General features: G+C 52.8%; 1 protein-coding gene across 9 annotated transcripts in view; it reads left to right on the top strand.

The window, feature by feature from the left end:
* The first annotated feature begins 1,739 nt into the window (after positions 1-1,739).
* Positions 1,740-20,030, top strand: part of DNM2 (dynamin 2) — a 93,219-nt gene continuing 74,928 nt past the window's right edge. For 5 of the 9 annotated variants that reach the window (XM_079915534.1, XM_079915533.1, XM_079915532.1 and 2 more), the window contains exon 1: positions 1,740-2,021. In XM_079915534.1, the coding sequence (XP_079771660.1) occupies positions 1,861-2,021 (161 nt within the window). In that variant the 5' untranslated portion in view covers positions 1,740-1,860. The remainder of the gene's footprint in view (positions 2,022-20,030) is intronic. The other 4 variants (XM_079915531.1, XM_079915528.1, XM_079915530.1 and 1 more) reach the window with 1 other exon arrangement.

Raw genomic sequence — 20,030 nt, 5'->3', positions numbered from 1 at the left:
GGTTTCTGTGATCGTGGTCAAGGCTGCAGTGCCAACCATTGTCAGTCTTTTTGCCTATCTCTGAGACTAATAGTTTTGGGTCATGGAGCAGGCATATACCTTTGGCCACTCTGCCATCCTCCTACTCCTTCTTTCTCCATTCCCCTGTTACCACCCCGCTCTGTCAGACTACTTCCCCACCTCCTTTGCTGCTAGCTCCTTACTGGGCTGTCTCTCTGGCCTATCTATGCCCAGCGTAATCAAATCATTTGTCTTAAAATTGTTCCACCTATTCCCGGCCTCTTTTCCAAGTGGTCAAGAGTTCCCAGTTCCCAGAACCCCCAACGTTACCTGCAAAATAACGTGTTTTTTCCTGGGGAAAGGGTCCGTTGAGTTTCATCGGGTACTCGAAAAGATCCAGGGGCTTCCCTGGAAGAATCTGCCTGCCAATGCAGGGAACACGGTTCGAACCCTGGTCCGGGAAGATCCCACGTGCTGCGAAGCAACTAAGCAACTAACAACTACTGAGCCTGTGCTCTAGAGCCCGCCAGCCACAACTACTGAGCCCGCGTGCCACAACCACTGAAGCCCGCATGCCTAGAGCCCATGTTCTGCAACAAGAGAAGCCACTGCAATGAGAAGCCCACGCACTGCAACGAAGAGTAGCCCCTGCTCGCTGCGACTAGAGAAAACCCACACGCAGTGAAGACCCAACACAGACAAAAATAAAAAATAAATAAATTTATTTTTTAAAAAAAGATCCAAGATGCGTTGAAGTTCAAGAGGCAGGGGAACAACGTTGCAGCGTTAGCCGCATCAAGACAGGCGTGAGCGGAAGGTATTCCTAGAGGAGAGCACAGCGTTTGCAAGGGCATGGAGACGTCTTAATAGGAATGAAAGTGGGAGCCAGCGAGGCCGTGCTAGACTGCCTCTCCCTAGGAACCATTAACAGCCTGACTCTCACCTTCAAAGTGCATTGGGACCCCGCGCAGGGAGCTGATTTGCAAGCCCGGGCCCGAGACGCATTCTGGGACTTTTAGTTTTCTCTAGAGCCCAGAAACTCACAAGTGAGGATCGCCACTGCATCCTACCAGGAGGTGGCGCGCGTTGGCGAGTACTGCGGGCCTACCCTCTGCTCCGGAAGACTCCAGTAGACACGACAATCACAAGAACGGGAGGAGGTTCTTTGATGGACAGGTACAGTTTTCAATCAGAGTCAAGATTCGGAGGTTAAGTCCCACTGTCTTGATTTGTTGGCTGATGAAACGGGGTGATATTTATATAAACCAATGGGAAATTTTTAGGGAACTAGGTAGCGTCAAGTGACAGACCGTGGTTAAGAACCGATCCCTAGTATCATTGGCCAGCTTTGTTGACTGGCGGTCTCCCTGCCAATAAGATTGGCGGATGTTCCTGCTATCCTGGAACTGCCCCTAATAGGCGGGGCCAAAATGCCTTTTCCCGAAACACCGCCTCCGGGCCTGGATAACTCGCTTCCCGCCGCTATTGGCTTCTAGCACAATAGCGACAGTTCTTTTGTCCAATGAGTCCGAGAGAAGGTCCCCAGGGGGAAGACTTATTTGGCCGTAGGCCCGTGCTTCGCTTTCATTGGCTTGTGTGCACGAGTGACAGCGCAGCCGACCAATCGGGGGTGGCGCGAGAGCTTTGGGTGCAGCCCCAGGGCCCGGGCGGGAGGTCGCTTGGGTCGGGTGTTGCCTGAGAACCGGATGAGGCGGCGACCGTGAGGCCGAGCCGGGAGCGGGCGTCGCGCCGAGGCCCGGGCGGGCGGGGAGCAACGGCCGCGGACGCCGCGGGGCCGCATCGTCGAGGGCCAGGGGCGGGCGGGGAGCGCTGGGCTCTCGGGCCGGGGCCGCCGGCGCCATGGGCAACCGCGGGATGGAAGAGCTGATCCCGCTGGTCAACAAGCTGCAGGATGCCTTCAGCTCCATCGGCCAGAGCTGCCACCTGGACCTGCCGCAGATCGCCGTGGTGGGCGGCCAGAGCGCCGGCAAGAGCTCGGTGCTCGAGAACTTCGTGGGCCGGTGAGCGAGCGGGGCGGCGACAGCGGGCAGGCGGCGGCCTAGGGCGCGGAGGGCGGACCGGGAATGGCGCGTCCTGCGCCGCCGGCGTAACTGCGGCGCTTGCGTGCCCGCGACGGGGACGGGGACAGGGAGGCGGGCCCTGTGGGACGCCCTGGGCGGAGGGCTCCCTGCCGGGGCTGGGGGGCGTGGGCCAGGAGGTGCGGTGAACCCCCGCCGACTCTCTGGCCCCCGGCTGTAGTGGGTGAATTATGCCATCTGGTTGTCTGTGGGTCAGGGATAGGTTCCCCTTCTCTGTCCGAAACCTGTCACCTAGATATCTATTGGGCCGATCCCTGCGGTCTGGCTGGCTGTTCATTTATCTGGAGCAGTTTCTGTCGTCTGGTTGGCTGTCTCTCTGTCCTGGATAGGTTTCCCCGCCGCCACCATTTGGCTATCCATCTGTCCAGTACCGCAGGGCAGCCCCCTGCTGCCTGGCTAGCTATCCAGAATGACCTGTCCTGTCTGGTTGCCCATCCGTGCCCTTCCCAGACTTTAACACTTAGCTATTCCTCTGTTGGGTTACCCACCTGGCCTCTGCTGTCTGTCTGACTGGCTGGCTGGACCTAGGAGACCCTGTTGTCTGGCTCTCCTGGGCTGACTCTTCAACTTGGTGCCTGGTGAACGCTGGCTCCTCTCTTCCAAGTGGACCCTTTTGTCTGTCTGTCCTGGTGTCTGTCCTTCTCCTAATCTGCCTGTCAGTGCACTAGCCGTCACCTCTGTGGCAGGGGGTGGTGGGAGCAAGCAGAGGAGAAGGGAGCTGAAGGATGAGACCTGAACTCCTTTCTATTGGAAGTAGGACCCCAGGGGGAACTTCCTCCAGGAGTCTCTCCTGGCCCATGTCAGGGTGCCTCCGGGGCCTTGGAACATAGGGTCCAAACCCCAAGCTAAAGCCTGAAAATTGGGGGCCCTCCTTGGATCCTGGGAAGGAACTTCTTGCCTGATCAGGTTGTGGTGGCAAGAGCTGGTATACAGCCTTCCCTAGGCAGCCCTGAGAAGCCTCAGATTGCCCATCTGTCCAGTGGACAAATTCCACTCTCTGGGCTGTTTCCAGGATTCAGGAAGCTAATGGATGCAAATGGACCCTGTGGCCACTGAGGGCGGTTGGTTCTCCCCTCTCCCTTCCCCCACCTCTTGTCCTTCTGCCTCCCAGATGGGTGGCCACTTCTGCATTCTGGGAAGGACTCCATTTGTGACTGTGGCTGCCAAATAATAATGTCATAGTCATCATTATTATTATTGTTGTTATCAATGTTAAGAGATAATGTTCATCCAGCAGGCCCCAAGCTGAGTTGTTTCTTGGTTCAGCTCAGAAAAGACTTGCTATTTGCCCAAGGCCACCAGGCTGGCACTCAGTGGAGCCCAGCTGGGCACCCAGCCCCGCCCCTGCCTTCCCAGAGGCCTGGGGTTTTGCTCCCAGCAGCACGAATTTCCTCCTTTGCTGCTTTGTCTCTGGCTCAATGCCCTCTGTCTACTGTGGCGGAAAGGTGTGTACTTGGGATCAGCGCTGCGTGGGTTGAGCCTCGGGCTGGGCTGTGGGCCCCCTGCTTGGCCATCTTCCCGTCTGCCCAGGCTTCCGGTGAGCGTCTGTAAAGCTCTGTCCATTTCACCTGCCTTGTGACCTCGCACAGATTGTTTGACCTCTTTGAGCCTTAGTTTCCCCTCTGAAAAATGGGGCGATGGACCCTCAACAAGACTGTTGGAAGGATGCAGTGACATGGTGTGTTGAAAGTGCTCACTTAGCATGGTGCCTGGCACACAGTAGGTGTACTTGGATGGGGCTGTTACTCCCCAGGCTGGTTCCTTACGTATCGACAACAAAGGCTAGTCAGAATTAAAAATGCTCTGCAGTTACACACTGGACTTCATTTAAGCCTTATGAGACTGGCACTGCTGTGATCCCATTTTCTAGAGCAGAAAACTGAGGCTCAGAGAGCTGCGCATTCTTGCTCGAGGTTGTTCAGTGAGGGATTGAGGGCTCTGGGTTGGAGACCCCGGGCCTCTCTCCCATCCCCACCTCTTCTCGGGCCCCCTGCCCTTCACCTTTCCCTCCCACCCACCCTGGCATCTGGCAACGGCCAACTGCTATTGAGCTGGCTCCTGTGGCAACCTCCTCCTAGAGCCTGCAGCGTGACGTCGGTCGTTAAGCGCATTAATTCAGGGCCCGAGAGCCAAAGCTGTAAAAAGGCCTCTCTTTGGGTATGGGGTGCTCAGACAGGAGCCAACTTCTTTTTATTTCTGGAGTGTGGGTAAGGCTTCTCAGCTACAAAGCCCTGCCATAGGGGGATGGCAGGCAGGCCTCGCTTTGAGTCCCACTGCCTGCTTCTTTTTGTGACTTTGGCTAAACTGTGCTGCAGCTGAAGACCCTTTTCCTCCCTTGCGCCCTGGACCCACACAGAGGGTTTCCCCGCTGGTTTCAAGGAACAAACAGGAGAGCATATCAAGCTCTGTGCCTTGGGGGCAGCACGGGCTGCTCTGTTTCCTTGCCTCCTCCTTGTGGCTTTTCTAAGAACTTGATCCGAGAGTGAGAATAGCCCAGATAGCCCAGCCCCGTACCAGGGGTTGCAGGTCCATGGCCACGGGGGCCGAAGCCTGCTTGCTCCGTCTTTTTTTTCACCAGCATGGAGTTTAAAATGTTTTGTTTTGTTTTTTATAAATTTATTTACTTTATTATTTTTGGCTGCGTTGGGTCTTCGTTGCTGCACGTGGGCGTTCTCTAGTTGCGGCGAGCGGGGTCTACTCTTCCTTGCCGTGCGCGGGCTTCTCACTGCAGTGGCTTCTCTAGTTGCAGAGCACGGGCTCTAGGCGCGCGGGCTTCTGTAGTTGTGACGCGCAGGCTTCAGTAGTTGTGGCTCATGGGATCTAGAGTGCAGGCTCAGTAGTTGTGGCGCACGGGCTTAGTTGCTCTGCGGCATGTGGGATCTTCCCGGACCAGGGCTCGAACCTGTGTCCCCTACGTTGACAGGCAGATTCTTAACCACTGCGCCACCAGGGGAGCCCTAAAATGTTTTGTTTTTAATTAGCTGTCAACATTTAAAAGTGAGATTTTGCATCAAAATCAGATTTTGGTCATGCTAGCAAAAACCCCAAAGATGTTTAGGGTTTAGTGGTGTAGAGCACAGGCTCTGGGCCCTAGGCCTGGCTCTAGCATGTTTGGCTGTGTGACTATGGCCCGATTCCTTTTCCGTAAAATGGGGTGATTACTAGGCCCTCTCTGCAGGACAGGGTGAGCTAACGTGTGTTGAGTGCATGGACCCTGTACCCGTGGCTGCTGCTGTTATAATCATCGTATTCTGGCCTCCCTGGGCCTGTGCCTGGCACCAACTGCCTGGGTCTCAGAAGCAGCAGCCACTGGCTGCCCCATCAGACTAGGAGTGGCCCCTTGAGCTGCCAGAGTCCCCACTACTCCCTAGTGCTTGCCCAGGCCCATTTCATATTTGTCCGGAGCCTCCTGGCCCCGGAAACCTTTAAGGTTAAGGCCCAGGGCTTGTCCTGCCCTGTACCAGCAGATAGACCTGTGGCCCTAAAGAGAGGGGAGGATGTGGCTCCCTGGTGACCCTTGTCATTTAGCCTCAGGGTCTGGCAAAGGGAAGGGCTGTAGAAATATTCCCTTGGGAAAAGAGCAGGAAGGGGAGGCAGAGGTTGAGGCCTCCAGCTTGGAGTCTCCCAGTCTTGGACTTGATCCTGTCAGTCTTTGTCTTCTGAGCCTCAGTTTCCCCTGCTGGGAAATGGGGCTCTTAACATTACCTCCTCATGGGCTCCATTCAGGCCACCAGGTTGGGTGTGTTTCACCTCTTAGGGCATTGAGGGTGGAGTGAGGATTAAATGAGTCTCGGAAGAGTGTCTGGTGTGAAAAAGCACTTAAAAGGTAAAAGGTCATGCATTTTTCATTCGTTCATTGAAAAGTGTTTTCTGAGCATGTTCACTCTGTGCCCGGTTCTGTTCTAGGGCTGCAGACACAGCCCTGAGCAAGATACCAAAGCCCCTGCCCTGGGGGAGCTGACCTTCCAGCAGGATGCAGATAAAGAAGAAACAAGGTAGAAGATAACCGTTTTATGGAAAAAAAAAGAGAAGATTATGGAGAGGGCAGGGGGAGGTTATAGGTTTTAATGGAGGGTCAGGGAAGGCCTCCATGGGAAGGTGACGTTTGAACAGAGACTTAAGAGGTGAGGGAGGACCTGTGGAGATCTGTGGGAAGAGCGTCCCAGGCTGTGGGAACAGCCAGGGCAAAGGCCCTGAGGTGGGAGTGTGCCTGGAACACGGTATAGTGGGCGAGTGGGGGGAGGTGAGGTGAGGGGGGTACTGGGGTGGGGCGGGGTGCAGGCCACGTGGAGACTTGGAGGCCAGGGAGGGCCCTGGGTAGAGGGAGAGCTGCTGGTGGCACTGTTGTGATCCTTCTGGATCTGGTTCTGGGCAAGCTGAGGGCTCTTGCCTTTGATGTGCAGCTCCGCCTCGGCGCTCTCAGTGAGTAGTGGCTGTGAGCACATGTAGGGCCCGGTGCCATTTTTCTTTTGACAAGAAGCAGCTACCCACGGACTCTACCGTTTCCAGCTGCGTTTCCATTTGGTCTCGGGTGATGGGTCCCTGCAGGGAGACGTAGCTGTATCATGGGGCCGCTGCGGGGCACACAGTGGGTACTGGATGAATGCGTGTCAGATGACCGTTGGCTCACGTCCCTGCCAGACTGAGGGGTGGGCACATGGCTTGCTCTTTGGGCTGGTTTGTCCCTTAACAGCTCTTCGGTGTTCAAATGACAGCTGCTGTTTCCATGGTCCTTCGTTTCAGGCAAAGCCGAAGGGCCTTTGCCTGTGTGATCTGTAGTACCCAGGCCAGCCGGAGCAGGCAGAGTCCAGAGGCACCTGTGGGAAGGTGGCATCCATCAGCTGAATGACCTCACTTCTTGGGCCTCAGTTTCTTTGTCTGGAAAGCGGGGTTCATGATGGTTCCTCTCTCCTGGGAGCAGGCTGAGCATTCGAATGAGCTAATCCTTGTGAAACATTAGACCTGTGCATTTTGTATAGCCCTGGGTCAGGACTCTGAAGATCAGTTGTTCATTTCTCTTTCCTTAAAGAAAAGGAATTCATGATTGTTAATATAAGTAACGCCTCATTTTAGCACAGACACTCATTGAGCACCTGTCAGTGTACTTTGAGCTCTGGGGATGCAGCTGGAACCAGCTGGTGAACCAGGTCCTGAAATGCTTGTGGGAGCCCGTTCCTGCTGTTTCTCAGTGGGAATGGTGACTGGCCATGAGAGTTTTTTTATGCTCATTCAGCATATGATGGTGGGAAATTGGGAGCAAAAAAGGCCCAACAGTATCGAATTGACTAGACAATGTGTCCAGACAACCAACTACGAAATAACTACTCAGAGTGATCTAGAAGAGAATTGAATGACCCAGAAAGCCTGTGCAAGACCTGTTAGGGCCCAGACCAAATGGACGTGTGAGCCCATCTTATTCCAAACAGTTGTATTTTCATAGTAAAAAGCCTGGAAAAATGTACAGCTTCGAACCCCACATGTGGGTTGTCTCCCCACATAATTCTTTATTCGTTTTGGCTCATTTGGGGATTATGTTTATAACCAGGAAGACAGATTTCTCCAGAGCTCAGCTCTGGGCTGCCCAAATGCTTTTCAGAGTTATTTGTCTGGGGATAATGGCCCTTGCTAGGTGCACGGATTGAAATCCTCTGGTAAAAAGTCCAGTTCATTGTGGGTGAGGGCAGAGGATGGCCTCGTGGACAGTTCCAGATTTGGAGTTTTCAAAGGTAGTGCGGGCAGAAAACGCTGGGCATGGCATGGAACCCTGTGTCTCTCCGGTGTTTGCATTTGGTTCAGAGCCACATCTGCCAAGCTTTTGCCCGATTTGAATGAAAATGCCGAAATTACAGGCCCCTCAGCTGCAGAAAGAAATGGGGACGTCGGCTAACCCTTAATTTACTGGGGTTGCCAACCGCATACTGTAATTAAGCCCTTATTGTTAGAGCTTTGGAAAAATGCAAGCCAATAATGAGATATTTATAGTCCATTAGCCCCAGTCCGAATAAAGAAAAAAATTACCCTGCCTCCGAGGCAAAATGGCACTAGAGAGAAAAGGCTCCTGCTTCCAGGTACATTGGGGTTCCTGTTAGTATTGGCAGTGAGGTCCCTGCTAGATGCTGGGGATTTTCCCCTTTGGAGTCACCCTCACCTTGAACAGGGAGCTGGTTGGCCCTTTCGGTTTCACCTGCTGCTGGATGTTTATAACACAGTAAGAGCTGATGTTTGTGGAGAGTCACTGTGTGTCGTGCCCCAGGGACTTATGTCTAAAATCTGACCACATGGTCCCAGCCATCCTTGGGGGCAGATACTGCCCTTAGCATCCCTGCTTCACAGGTAGGGAAACTGAGGCCTCAGAGGTGGACTGGCTTGAAGTCACATAGGGAGGAGGGCAGGAGCGGGCCCTGAGCCGGGCCTGTCTCCTCCAGAGCCCACTGCCCGGGGATAGTGGGGTTGGGAAGTTGTGGCCATGGCTTTTGGCTGTCAGGTCAGTAGTGGACACTACGGTGCTTGTATCTGGGGCTGGGGCCGAGGTGACGGATGGAGCGATTTCTGGCTTTCCGGATCCTTGAGGTTAACTCTGTGTCTGACAGCATGCCGGGTGCTGGGGACCCAGCGGGGACCGAGATGGACAGAGGTCAGCAGAATGGTTAAATGAGCAGTGACATTCTGAAGATGGAGAAGTGCAGTGAAAACGATGGGGAGAGTGAGAGAGTGGTTGGGCAGGGGCTGCTTCAGACGGGGTGGTCAGGGCGGGCCTGCAATGGAGCCAGCCCCTTGCAGACCCCAGAGAAGGGTGTCCCAGGCAGAGGGCTCCACAGGTGCCCCCTTCAGATATGGAAAAGGACCTGAGTCGAAGGCAAGACCACTGGGCCCATGGGGGTCAGGAAACTGCCTGTCAGATGCCTATTTTTCCTAAGTTTTTGTTTGTGTTTTTTTGTGGTTTTTTTTGCGGTACGCGGGCCTCTCACTGCTGTGGCCTCTCCCGTTGCGGAGCACAGGCTCCGGACGCGCAGGCTCAGCGGCCATGGCTCACGGGCCCAGCCGCTCCGTGGCATGTGGGATCTTCCCGACCGGGGCACGAACCCGTGTCCCTTGCATCGGCAGGCGGACTCTCAACCACTGCGCCACCAGGGAAGCCCCCTAATTTTAATTACATAAGTAGAACACTGAAGACTGAGTTCTCGGAAAAAGGGAAACCATGACAGATGAAGGATACATTGCCCACCCTGTCCCTTCCTTCCAGCTCCATGTGGAAGCACCATTGTCAGTTTGGCATATATCCTGTCAGAGCCCTCTCGTGTTTACGTACATATGGACACGCTGGTACCTATAGAAAATACACAGCACTATTCGGGGTTGCTTCTTTTGGGGGTACATCTTCTTTCCAGAACTGGGACTACCCTGTTTATATCGTTCAGAAACTTGTTTTCCAACCACGCAGCACATCCTAGGGGTCCTGCTTCGTCGAAATGTTTGTAACTGCTGCTTGGAGCTTCCTGACCCTCCCAGAGCGGTAAGAATGGAGGTGGGGGGCCAGGAGGAGTCACTGCGGCTGTCCCGGTGAGAGAGGACAGTGCTGTCTCACGTGCTGCTTGCCAGGATCCATGCTGGGACCTGGGTACAAGGCGCCTCACCTACTTCGAGGCCAGTGCTTGATCTCCGTCTACTGACGAGGAAACTGAGTCACAGAGGTTTGCCCAAGTGGCCAGACTTGAACCCAGAGCCTCGGCCTTCATGGGTGGCCCCCTTCCCCCAGGCCTGCTGTCCTGTACCTGAAGTAGCATCCTCACCCCTGGCTCCGTTGGATTTTCCAGCCTCCCTTTTCCCCTTGGCTCCAGCTTCACAGGGTCCAGTTTTCCCTCCCTCTGCACTGCATTTGTACCTCAGAAGTTTCTGGAACAAAGCCGGGTGTTGAGGAATAAGTGAAGCCCTTGTGGGGATTTTTGCAGTGCCCATTGGGGTGCCCGGTGCCATGGCTCAGCTGCTCGAGTTGCCTCCTCTGGTGGCGATTGGGGGGCGGCTCTGGTCTTCCTGTCACACTGAATGGACTTTCCTTGCCCTTGACATACTCACCGTGTGCTAGGCACTGAGTGCTGTCTGTACGTCCCCTCAGCTTGGCCCCATTTTACAGATGAGGCAGTTGAGGGGCAGAAATGGGGCAGGCGGTGAGGGTGAGGCTCTGAGCCCCATCCTTACCCACTTGTTCACTCTACCTGAGAGGCCCTAGAGGTCCTTCTCTGAGGAGGTACTTTCCAGTGAGAAGGGAGTGGAGGCATGTGGGAGACGGCGGCCCCATAGGGAGCCTTGGGGTGGGAATGGTGGTCAGGGAATGCTTCTTGGAGGAGGCAGTAGGTCTTTCTGTCTAGACGAGGACAGGCAGCAGCTGCCTGGAAGCAGGTAGGTGACTGCTACACGAGGACCTTTGTGCCCTCCTGCCTGGCTGTGGGCCCTGGCTCGAGGCTCATGGCCTGTTACACAGGGTGCTTTCTTGTTGTTGTCACGGCTGCATAGTACTCCATGGTACAAAGCCACCTTTGTTTGTTCACCAGCCTCTTGGTGGTGATGGATGCTCAGGCTGTGTCTAGTCACCCACTCCCAGGATTTGCACGTGGACATGGGACACCTGTGTAGAACACGTGTCTACACAGAGGAGGACATGGGGAGATGGATGGCCAGCACTGGGTGTGTGGCCCTCCCCTCCCTGGGTGTGGAGGCCAGGATGCTGCCCGGCAGCTGTTCACCTGGGTTGAATGAGTGGACTTGGGATTGGCCAAAGAGTCCATCCCAGGGCTCCCACATCAGCGTGTCCTCGCCGCGCTTCACCCGTCCTGACCCCTTCCACGACCTGGACCAGTGCAGCTGCCTCTGCCCTGGTCCCCTGGCACCTGCCCTGCCTCCCCCACCGCCCACAGTGTCCACAGGGTACCTGTGAACACCTGAGTCTGGGCATGTCCCTCTTCTGCCCACCACGCTCTGCGGCCCCCACACTTGGGCTAAAAGTCCAAGTCCTCCACTGGCCCCCCAACACCCCCGCCCTCGCCTGCTCCCACTGCCCCCCAAGCTCATCCCGCCGGCCACACAGCCTCCTGGCCGCCCCTGAACCCCCCAGACTCACGCCTACTCGGGGCCTTTCTCTTCCTTTCTCCACATCTCCTCTTTGTCCAGAGTTCTCCACACCCTGCCCCTCTCTCCTTGGGTCCCTGCTCAAACCTTACCCCTCTGAGAGGCCGTCCCTGACCTACCCTGGTTCACACAGGGCCCTGGCACTCAGACCGCGTGCCTAGATGTGTTTTCTTCAGAGCTCATCTTAGGACCGGAAACTGTTTTGTGTGTTGTTTTCTCCCCACCCCGCGGACGGCAGGTCCGCAAGGGCAGGGATCTTCGAGCGTTCCTCGCCATTCTGGCACAGGGTAGGAGCACGCATATTTGTTCCGTGAAGGTACCTTAAGACCAAACTTGGATTAATTTCACTGCACAGATGTCCACTGAGAAGGGGACCAGCGGACAGCCCTGTGACTTGCCTTTAGGGGCTCATAGCCCACCTGGGTTGTGTGGGACTGAGAATAGAAGAGGGTTTTGGGGTGCTCCAGGGGGGACAGAAGCAAGTGTATCCTTTTTATGGGGAGGGCTGTGATTTGCCCTTTGGGCACAGGGTAATAACAGTAACACGCTAAGACCTCGGGGCCGGCCAGGCATGGCTGTCTCTCTGGACCGGCTTCCTGGCTGTGAGATGGGGCCGAGCAGGGCCCCCTCCCTGGGCTGAGGTGACTGAGGTCCTGCACAGCTTCCAGTGAGCCATCCCTTCCGACTCTTGCTTCTTGCCTGGGTACCAGGCAGCCACTCTGTCTGGGCGCTCGCACACTCTCTCAACGGGGACCCGAGGTCTGAAGGCAGCTTCCCTCCCACCCCCACCCCCCTGCCCGAGGATACCCAAGTGCCTGCTTGGACCAAGAACCAAGGAAAGGAAGCTGCTGGGGTCATCGCTTCTGAGTCCTGGCAGCCCATTAGTGTCCGTCACGGGGAGATGCCCAGTGCCAGACCCCTCCCCAGACCAACTTGAAACTCCCAGGGGGATTCCAGTCAAATGCCACAGCATGGAGAACCATGCTCTGTTTGTTCTGGGAGACCTCCTTTGCCTAAACTTGAACCCGCTTGGATCACAGACCCATAGCGTGTGGACAGGTGGCCAGCAGAGCTGCCCAGGGCCCTGATGACACCCTGATGCCCAGACAGAGGAGGAGGACGAGGCACCCTGGAGACTCTGCCCCATGACACGTTTTCCCAGCCATAAGAGTCTCTAGGGACTGGCAGGCCAGCAGGCGAGCACAGCAGGCAGGAACAGTCCCAGCTGGGGTTACGTCTGCTTGCCGGGTGATACGCCCTGGCACAGCCAGGCCAGCCCTGGAGGAAGCCCCGGGGTGGACTGGGGACACAGCCCCTACTGTCCCAGCCACGGGGCCTCTGTCTTCTGTGCTCATGGCCAGGATCCTTCTGGAGGGTCACAGCCTGCTTGCCTACAAGGCCCTCAGCAGGCCCTGCAGCCAGGGAGCCAGTGGCTTTGAGGATGATACCCTCAGAGTTGTTCTTTTCTGGCTGGTGGGGCGATGGAGTCCCAGGGATCTATAAGTCAAGATCAGGGGCCTGTGACCGGGGGCTGTGAGCCGCCCACTCAGCTTGAGAGAGGCTGCCTGTGGTTTGGGCTGACACGTCTCCTCATCTTGCGACACTTACCCTCGTCTAGGCGGAAGCCATTCAGGAGGAAGCCCGGCTCCAGCGGCCTCTGCCCTAGTGGCATCTCCCGGTGGCACCGCCTGGCGCAGGTTGACAGCAAGCTCAGAGCAGGCCACTTTCTGAGGTGGGGAGGCCCCCACCTGGAATACGCTCCTGGCAAAAGGATGTCCTAGCTTGATTTTTTTTAAATTAATTTTTATTGGAGTGTAGCTGCTTTACAATGTTGTGTTAGTTTCTGCTGTACAGCAAAATGAATCAGCTATACATATGCATATATCCCCTCTTTTTGGATTTCCTTCCCATTTAGGTCACCACGGTGCATTAAGTAGAGTTAACATAGTGCTATACAGTATGTTCTCATTAGTTATCTATTTTATACATAGTATCAATAGTGTATATGTGTCAATCCCAATCTCCCAATTCCTCCCACCCTCCCCTTCCCCCTTGGTATCCATACATTTGTTCTCTACATCTCTGTCTCTATTTCTGCTTTGCAAATATCTGTGCTATATTTCTAGATTCCACATATATGCATTAATATACGATATTTGTTTTTCTCTTTCTGACTTACTTCACTCTGTGTGACAGTCTCTAGGTCCATCTAGCTTGATTTTTAATTACAAGAGTTCTTGGACTGTTTACTCGCTGTAAAATACAGTTCTCTCCTATAGGAAGAGTAAGGTGGAGGTTCTTCTTGCCTTTTGCTTGGGACCACCTTCATCAGCTTGTAGCTCTTCTCAGATTCTTTTTCTTTATTTTTTTTTATGTGTGAATGCCCCCCCACCACCACATTAAATGCCAGGATTAAGTCTGTCTTTTTGTTTGGTTTTGGTTTTGTGTTCTTCTTTTTTTTTGACCGTGCCGTGCAGCTTGCGGGATCTTAGTTCCTGACCAGGGATTGAACCCAGGCCCTGGTAGTGAGAGCTCTGAGTCCTAACCACTGGACCGCCAGGGAATTCCCAGGTCTTATCTTTGATAGTCCAAAATCTCGCTGGAATGTGTCATGCCTCACGCCAAGTTCTTTGCTATTTAGTGTCTTGAGGGGTTTTTGCCTTTGTTTCGTTTCTTTAAGACATTTTTTATGCTAGCATAACTTTAGATTTACAGAAAGTAAGCAAGCTGTAAACATACAGGAAAGCTATGGGGATAGCACAGAGAGCTCGCGTATACTCTTCACCCGTCTTTACCTAAGGTTAACCTCTTACCTTGCCGTGGTGTATTTCTCACAGCTAAGAAATTAACCTTGGCATATTATCATTATTAACGAAAGCCAGAATTGATTCACATTTCCGCAGTTGTCCCCAATACGTCCTTTTTCTGTCCCAGGACCCCATCCAGGATCCCACATCGCATTGGGTCATCCCGTCTCCTTAGCTTCCGCCCAGCTATGACAGCGCCACAGCCTTTGCTTTTCATGACCTTGGTTTTTTTTTTTTTTTTTTTTTGTGGTAAGCGGGCCTCTCACTGTTGTGGCCTCTCCCGCTGCGGAGCACAGACTCCGGATGTGCAGGCTCAGCGGCCATGGCTCACAGGCCCAGCTGCTCTGTGGCATGTGGGATCTTCCCGGACCGGGGCACGAACCCGTGTCCCCTGCATTGGCAGGCGGACTCTCAACCACTGCGCCACCAGGGTAGCCCTCATGACCTTGGTATTTTATAGACTGTCCCGCAATTTGGGTTTATCTGGTATTTTCTCATGGTTTGAGTGGGGCTGTGGGTTGTGGGGAAGAGGACCACAAAGATGAGGTACTCTTCTCACATCCTATCCGTGGTCCGTGATACCAATAAAGCTTCCCGTGGGTGATGTTGACCTTGATCTTTTGGGTGAGATGGCATGTCTGTCAGCTTTCCTTGCCACAAAGTTACTTTTTTTCTCCTTTTTGTACACTATCCCTTGGAAGCGTTGAAGATTCTTTTTTTTTTTTTTGGCTGTATTGGGTCTTCGTTGATGTGCGTGGGCTTTCTCTAGTTGCGGTGAGCAGGGGCTACTCTTCGTTGCGGTGCACAGGCTTCTCATTACGGTGGCTTCTCTTGTTGCGGAGCACGGGCTCTAGATGCGCGGGCTTCAGTAGTTGCAGCATGCGGGCTCAGTAGTTATGAATTCCAGGCTCTAGAGCACAGGCTCAGTAGTAGTGGCACATGGGCTTAGTTGCTCCGCGGCATGTGGGATCTTCCCGGACCAGGGATCGAACCCGTGTCCCCTACATTGGCAGGTGGATTAACACTGCCAACACACAGTGGTTAACACTGTGCCACCAGGGAAGTCCGAGTGTTCTTTTTAATATAATTGTTTGAATAGGTGGTATTTCCAACATGGAACCAAGTTCAAAAATATCAGAAAGAATGGAGAGAGAGAAGCTTGCTTCCTGTCCTCCTACTTCTACAGCCATGGCTAACCACCCTCGCTCCTCTCCTGCGTCCTCCCAGTTTCTCAATGCAAATGGAAGCAAATACGAATGTGTGTGTATCCACTTCCCTCTCCCGCCCAGCTTAACACCCTGTTGTGAACGATGAGATTGTCACTTAACAGTATTTCTTGGAGATCTTAGTGTATCAGAACACAGAGCATGCTCATTTTTGTGGGTTTTTTCCCCCCACCCTAGAGGTATAAAATTTACATATAGTGAACACACAAAGAGTTACCACCACAAACAATATAGAACACTCTTATCACCCTCCAAAATCCCCTGTGTCCTTTTGCAGTCACCCCCCCCCCCGCCCCGCCCCACTCCATTCTATCGTTTTGCCTTTTCCAGAATGTCATATAAATAGACTCATGCAGCCTTTTGAGTCTGGCTTGTTTCATTCTGCATAACACCTTTGAGAGCCATCCAAGGCTGTGTGCCTTGATAGTTTGATCCTTTTTGTTGCTGAGGAGCATTTCATGGTGTGTCTGGATCACTGGCTGTTGAAGTGTTCACCCACTGAAGGATGCTGACGGATGCTGGGTTGTCTCCAGTTCTGGGTGCTTATGATCAATGCTGATACAAATATTTATCTGCACGTTTCTGTGTGCCTTATAACTGTGATGCATTTTGAGAGATTTTGAATTAATTAAGTTTTTAAAATTTGGCTGTGCCACGCGTCTTGTGGGATCCTAGTTCCCCAACCAGGGATTGAACCCGGCCCCAGCAGTGAAAGAGCCAAGTCCTAACCACTGGACCACCAGGGAATTCCTTGTTCTTTTTCAGAATTGTTTTGGCCAGTCTAGTTTCTTTACCTTTACATGTAAATTTTAGAATCAGCTTGTTGGTTTCTGCAAAAATGGTACTTGTGCCTTGGTACATGGAGAGCTTTGCTATTAGTTGTTTTTTTTAAAAAAATAAATTTATTTATTTATTTTTGGCTGCGTTGGGTCTTTGTTGCTGTGCGCGGGCTTTCTCTAGTTGTGGCGAGTGGGGGCTACTCTTCGTTGCGGTGCACGGGCTTTTCATTGCAGTGGCTTCTCTTGTTGCAGAGCATGGGCTCTAGGTGTGCGGGCTTCAGTGATTGTGGCACGCGGGCTTCAGTAGTTGTGGCTCGAGGGTTCTAGAGTGCAGGCTCAGTAGTTGTGGCGCATGGGCTTAGTTGCTCCGCGGCATGTGGGATCATCCCGGACCAGGGCTTGAACCTGTGTCCCCTCCATTGGAAGGCGGATTCTTAACCACTGCGCCCCCAGGGAAGTCCCGCTATTAGTTTTTGTAACCGTTATTATTCCCTCTAACATGGGTGCTGACCTGGACCATTGCAGTCACTTCCTGCTAGGTCCTGCACCTTCTGACTCCACTCACCACCCCCACCCCAGGCAGTTCTTCCTACAGTGGTGGGAGGGGGCCTTTTAAGAAGGTGCCCCTCCTCTGCTCAGAACCCAACATGGCTCCTAGTTCCCTCAGTGTAAAGGCTAAAGTCCTTGGAAGTTACCTGGTGGCCTAGCGGTTAGGATTCTGGGCTTTCACTACCGTGGCCTGGGTTCAATCCCTGGTCAGGGAACTGAGATCCTGCAAGCTGCATGGTGCGGCCAAAAAAGTCGTCATTATCACCCAGAAGGCCCTGCATGATATCCTTACCCTCCTCCCCCTGCCCCATCACCTGTCTCCCCTCACCTCCTCCTATTCCTCTCTTTCTTGCTCTGTTCCAGCCACACAGGGCCCCACACTATTCCTCAAACATGTTAGACACAGTCCAACCTCAGGACCTTTGCATGTGCTATTACCTCTGCCTGGAAAGCTCCTTCCCTCAGATAGCCGTGTGGCTCGTGTATCATCTCTATTGGGCCTCTGCTCAAATTGTTTCCTCCTCAAGAGGCCCTCCCTGGCCACCCTGCTAAAATGTCCCCACCCTATTACAACATCCTCTTGCTCTGCTTATTTTTTCCTGGAAGCACTTGTCACTCCGCGTCCTTGTCCTACCTGTTTATTTGGTTTATTATCCTACCACCCAGTAGTAGGTGAGTGCCCTGATGGCGTGGCCTTGCTCCTAGGTGTGTGCCAGCCCCTTGTACTGTGCCTGGCGTGTATTAGATGCTCTCGAAATCCATCTCCCTTTCTGTGTAAACTCACCCATCTGCGTCTCCATCACGAAGTGGGACCCACTCAGCAAAGGTAGCAGAGCCTGTTCGGTGCCAAGCTCTGACCCCAGCCGCTGCTCAGCTGGGGCCAAACAGAGCTGGTCACCACTTGGAGTTAGACTGGTTTGTGTGGGTCAGCAGAAGTTCTTTTTTTTTTTTTTTTTAAATAAATTTATTTGTTTGTTTTTATCTTTGGCTGCGTTGGGTCTTCGTTGCTGCACGCAGGCTTTCTCTAGTTGCGGCAAGCGGGGGCTGCTCTTCGTTGCGGTGCGCGGGCTTCTCATTGTCATGGCTCTCTTGTTGCGGAGCACGGGCTCTAGGCGCGCAGGCTTCAGTAGTTGTGGCTTGCAGGCTCTAGAGTGCAGGCTCAGTAGTTGTGGCGCACAGGCTTAGTTGCTCCGCGGCATGTGGGATCTTCCCGGGTCAGGGCTCGAACCCGTGTCCCTTGCATTGGCAGGCAGATTCTTAACCACTGTGCCACCAGGGAAGCCCAGCAGTTCTTTTGTTTGTTTTTTGGCTGCTCTGGGTCTTCGTTGCTGCATGTGAGCTTTCTCTAGTTGCGGTGAGCGGGCGCTACTCTTCGTTGTGGTGCGCAGGCTTCTCATTGCGGTGGCTTCTCTTGTTTTGGAGCACAGGCTCTAGGCACGCGGGCTTCAGTAGTTGTGGCTCGCGGGCTCTAGAGCGCAGGCTCAGTAGTTGTGGCGCACGGGCTTAGTTGCCCTGCGACATGTGGGATCTTCCCAGACCAGGGATCAAACCCATGTCCCCTGCATTGGCAGGCAGATTCTTAACCACTGGACCACCAGGGAAGTCCCTCAGCAGTAGTTTTTTATCTTAAAGCTTTTTAAGATGGACTTTTCCCCTTGTTGGTACATAGGTGGCTCTTGTGCTTTCTGTTCTAAAATGACATCTTTACTGAGATATAATTCACAGACCATAAAATTCATCCTTTTAAAGGGTACTATCCGGCTGATTTTAGTGTATTCAGAGTTGTGCAGTGATCACCAGTATCTAATTTCGGAACATTTTCATGTCCCCAAAAGAAACTGTGCCCATTAGGCAGTCAAGTCACTCCCCAACCCCAGCTCCTGGCAGCTGCTCATCTACTTTCTGTCTATGAATTTGTCTGCTCTGGACATTTCATATGAATGAAATCATATGCTCTGTAGCTGTTTGTGTCTGGCTGCTTTCACTTTGCATTAATGTGTTCAAGGTTCATCCTTGCTATAGCATCTATCAGAACTTCATTCCTTTTTATGGCTGCATAACATTCCACTCTATGGTTATGCCACCTTATGTTTATCCAGTCCTCACCTGATGGACATTTGGGGTGTTTCCACTTTTTGGCTCTTAGGAATAATGCTGCTGTGAACACTTTTGGACAAAGTTTTGTGGGCGCATATGCATTCATTTCTTCTGGGTATGTACCTAGGAGTGGAATTGCTGAGTCATATGGTAATCCTTGTGTTTAACCTTGAGAAACCCCCAGACAGTTTTCCATAGTGACTGCATCATTTTACGCGCTCACCAGCATTGTAGGAGAGTGCTGGTTTCTCCACATCCTCATTAACACTTGTTATTATCTGTCTTTTTGAATTCAGCTTCCTAGTGGGTGTGAAGTGGTATTTTGCTCATCATGGGTTGTTTTTTTTTCTTATTTTCCTAATGGCTAACGGTAAGCTTTTCATGTGCTTATTGTCCATTTGTATATCTTCTACAGAGAAATGTCTATTCAAATCCTTTGTCCATTTTTAAAAAACATTTATTTATTTATGGCTGTGTTGGGTCTTTGTTGCTGCACTCGAGCTTTCTCTAGTTGCGGTGAGCGGGGGCTACTCTTCATTGCGGCGCGCGGGCTTCTCATTGCGGTGGCTTCTCTTGTTGCGGAGCATGGGCTCTAGGTGCACAGGCTTCAGTAGTTGTGGCACGCGGGCTCAGTAATTGTGGCTTGTGGGCTCCAGAGCACAGGCTCAGTGGTTGTGGCGCACGGGCCTAGTTGTTCTGTGGCGTGTGGTATCTCCCTGGACCAGGGCTTGAACCCGCGTCCCCTGCATTAGCAGGTGGATTCTTAACCCCTGCGCCACCAGGGAGGTCCCCCTTTGTCCATTTTTAAATTGGGTTATTTGTCTTTTCATTTGTTGGTTTGCAAAAGTTCTTTACATCTGGTATCAAGAACAGCCCTTTATGAGATAAATGATTTGCAGATATTTTCTCCCATTATGTGGGTTGTCTTTGCACTTTCTTGTGTCCTTTGAAGCAGAAAAGTTTTAAATTTTGATGAACTCCTGTCTTTTCTTTCTTTTTTCACCTATGCTTTTGGTGTCATATCCAAGAAGCCATTGACCAATCCATGAAGATTTACTCCTATATTTTCTTTTATTTATTTATTTATTTAAATTTTTATTTATTTATTTATTTTGCGTTATGCGGGCCTCTCACTGTTGTGGCCTCTCCCATTGCGGAGCACAGGCTCTGGACGCGCAGGCTCAGCGGCCATGGCTCACGGGCCTAGCTACTCCGCGGCATGTGGGATCTACCCGGACCGGGGCACGAACCCGTGTCCCCTGCATCAGCAGACGGACTCTCAACCACTGCGCCACCAGGGAAGCCCGTATATTTTCTTTTAAATATTTTGTAGTTTTAGCTCTTACATTG

Source organism: Stenella coeruleoalba (assembly GCF_951394435.1).
Source record: "Stenella coeruleoalba genome assembly, chromosome: 3".
NCBI classification, from domain to species: domain Eukaryota; kingdom Metazoa; phylum Chordata; class Mammalia; order Artiodactyla; family Delphinidae; genus Stenella; species Stenella coeruleoalba.
This window is presented reverse-complemented; position numbering and strand designations above follow the sequence as displayed.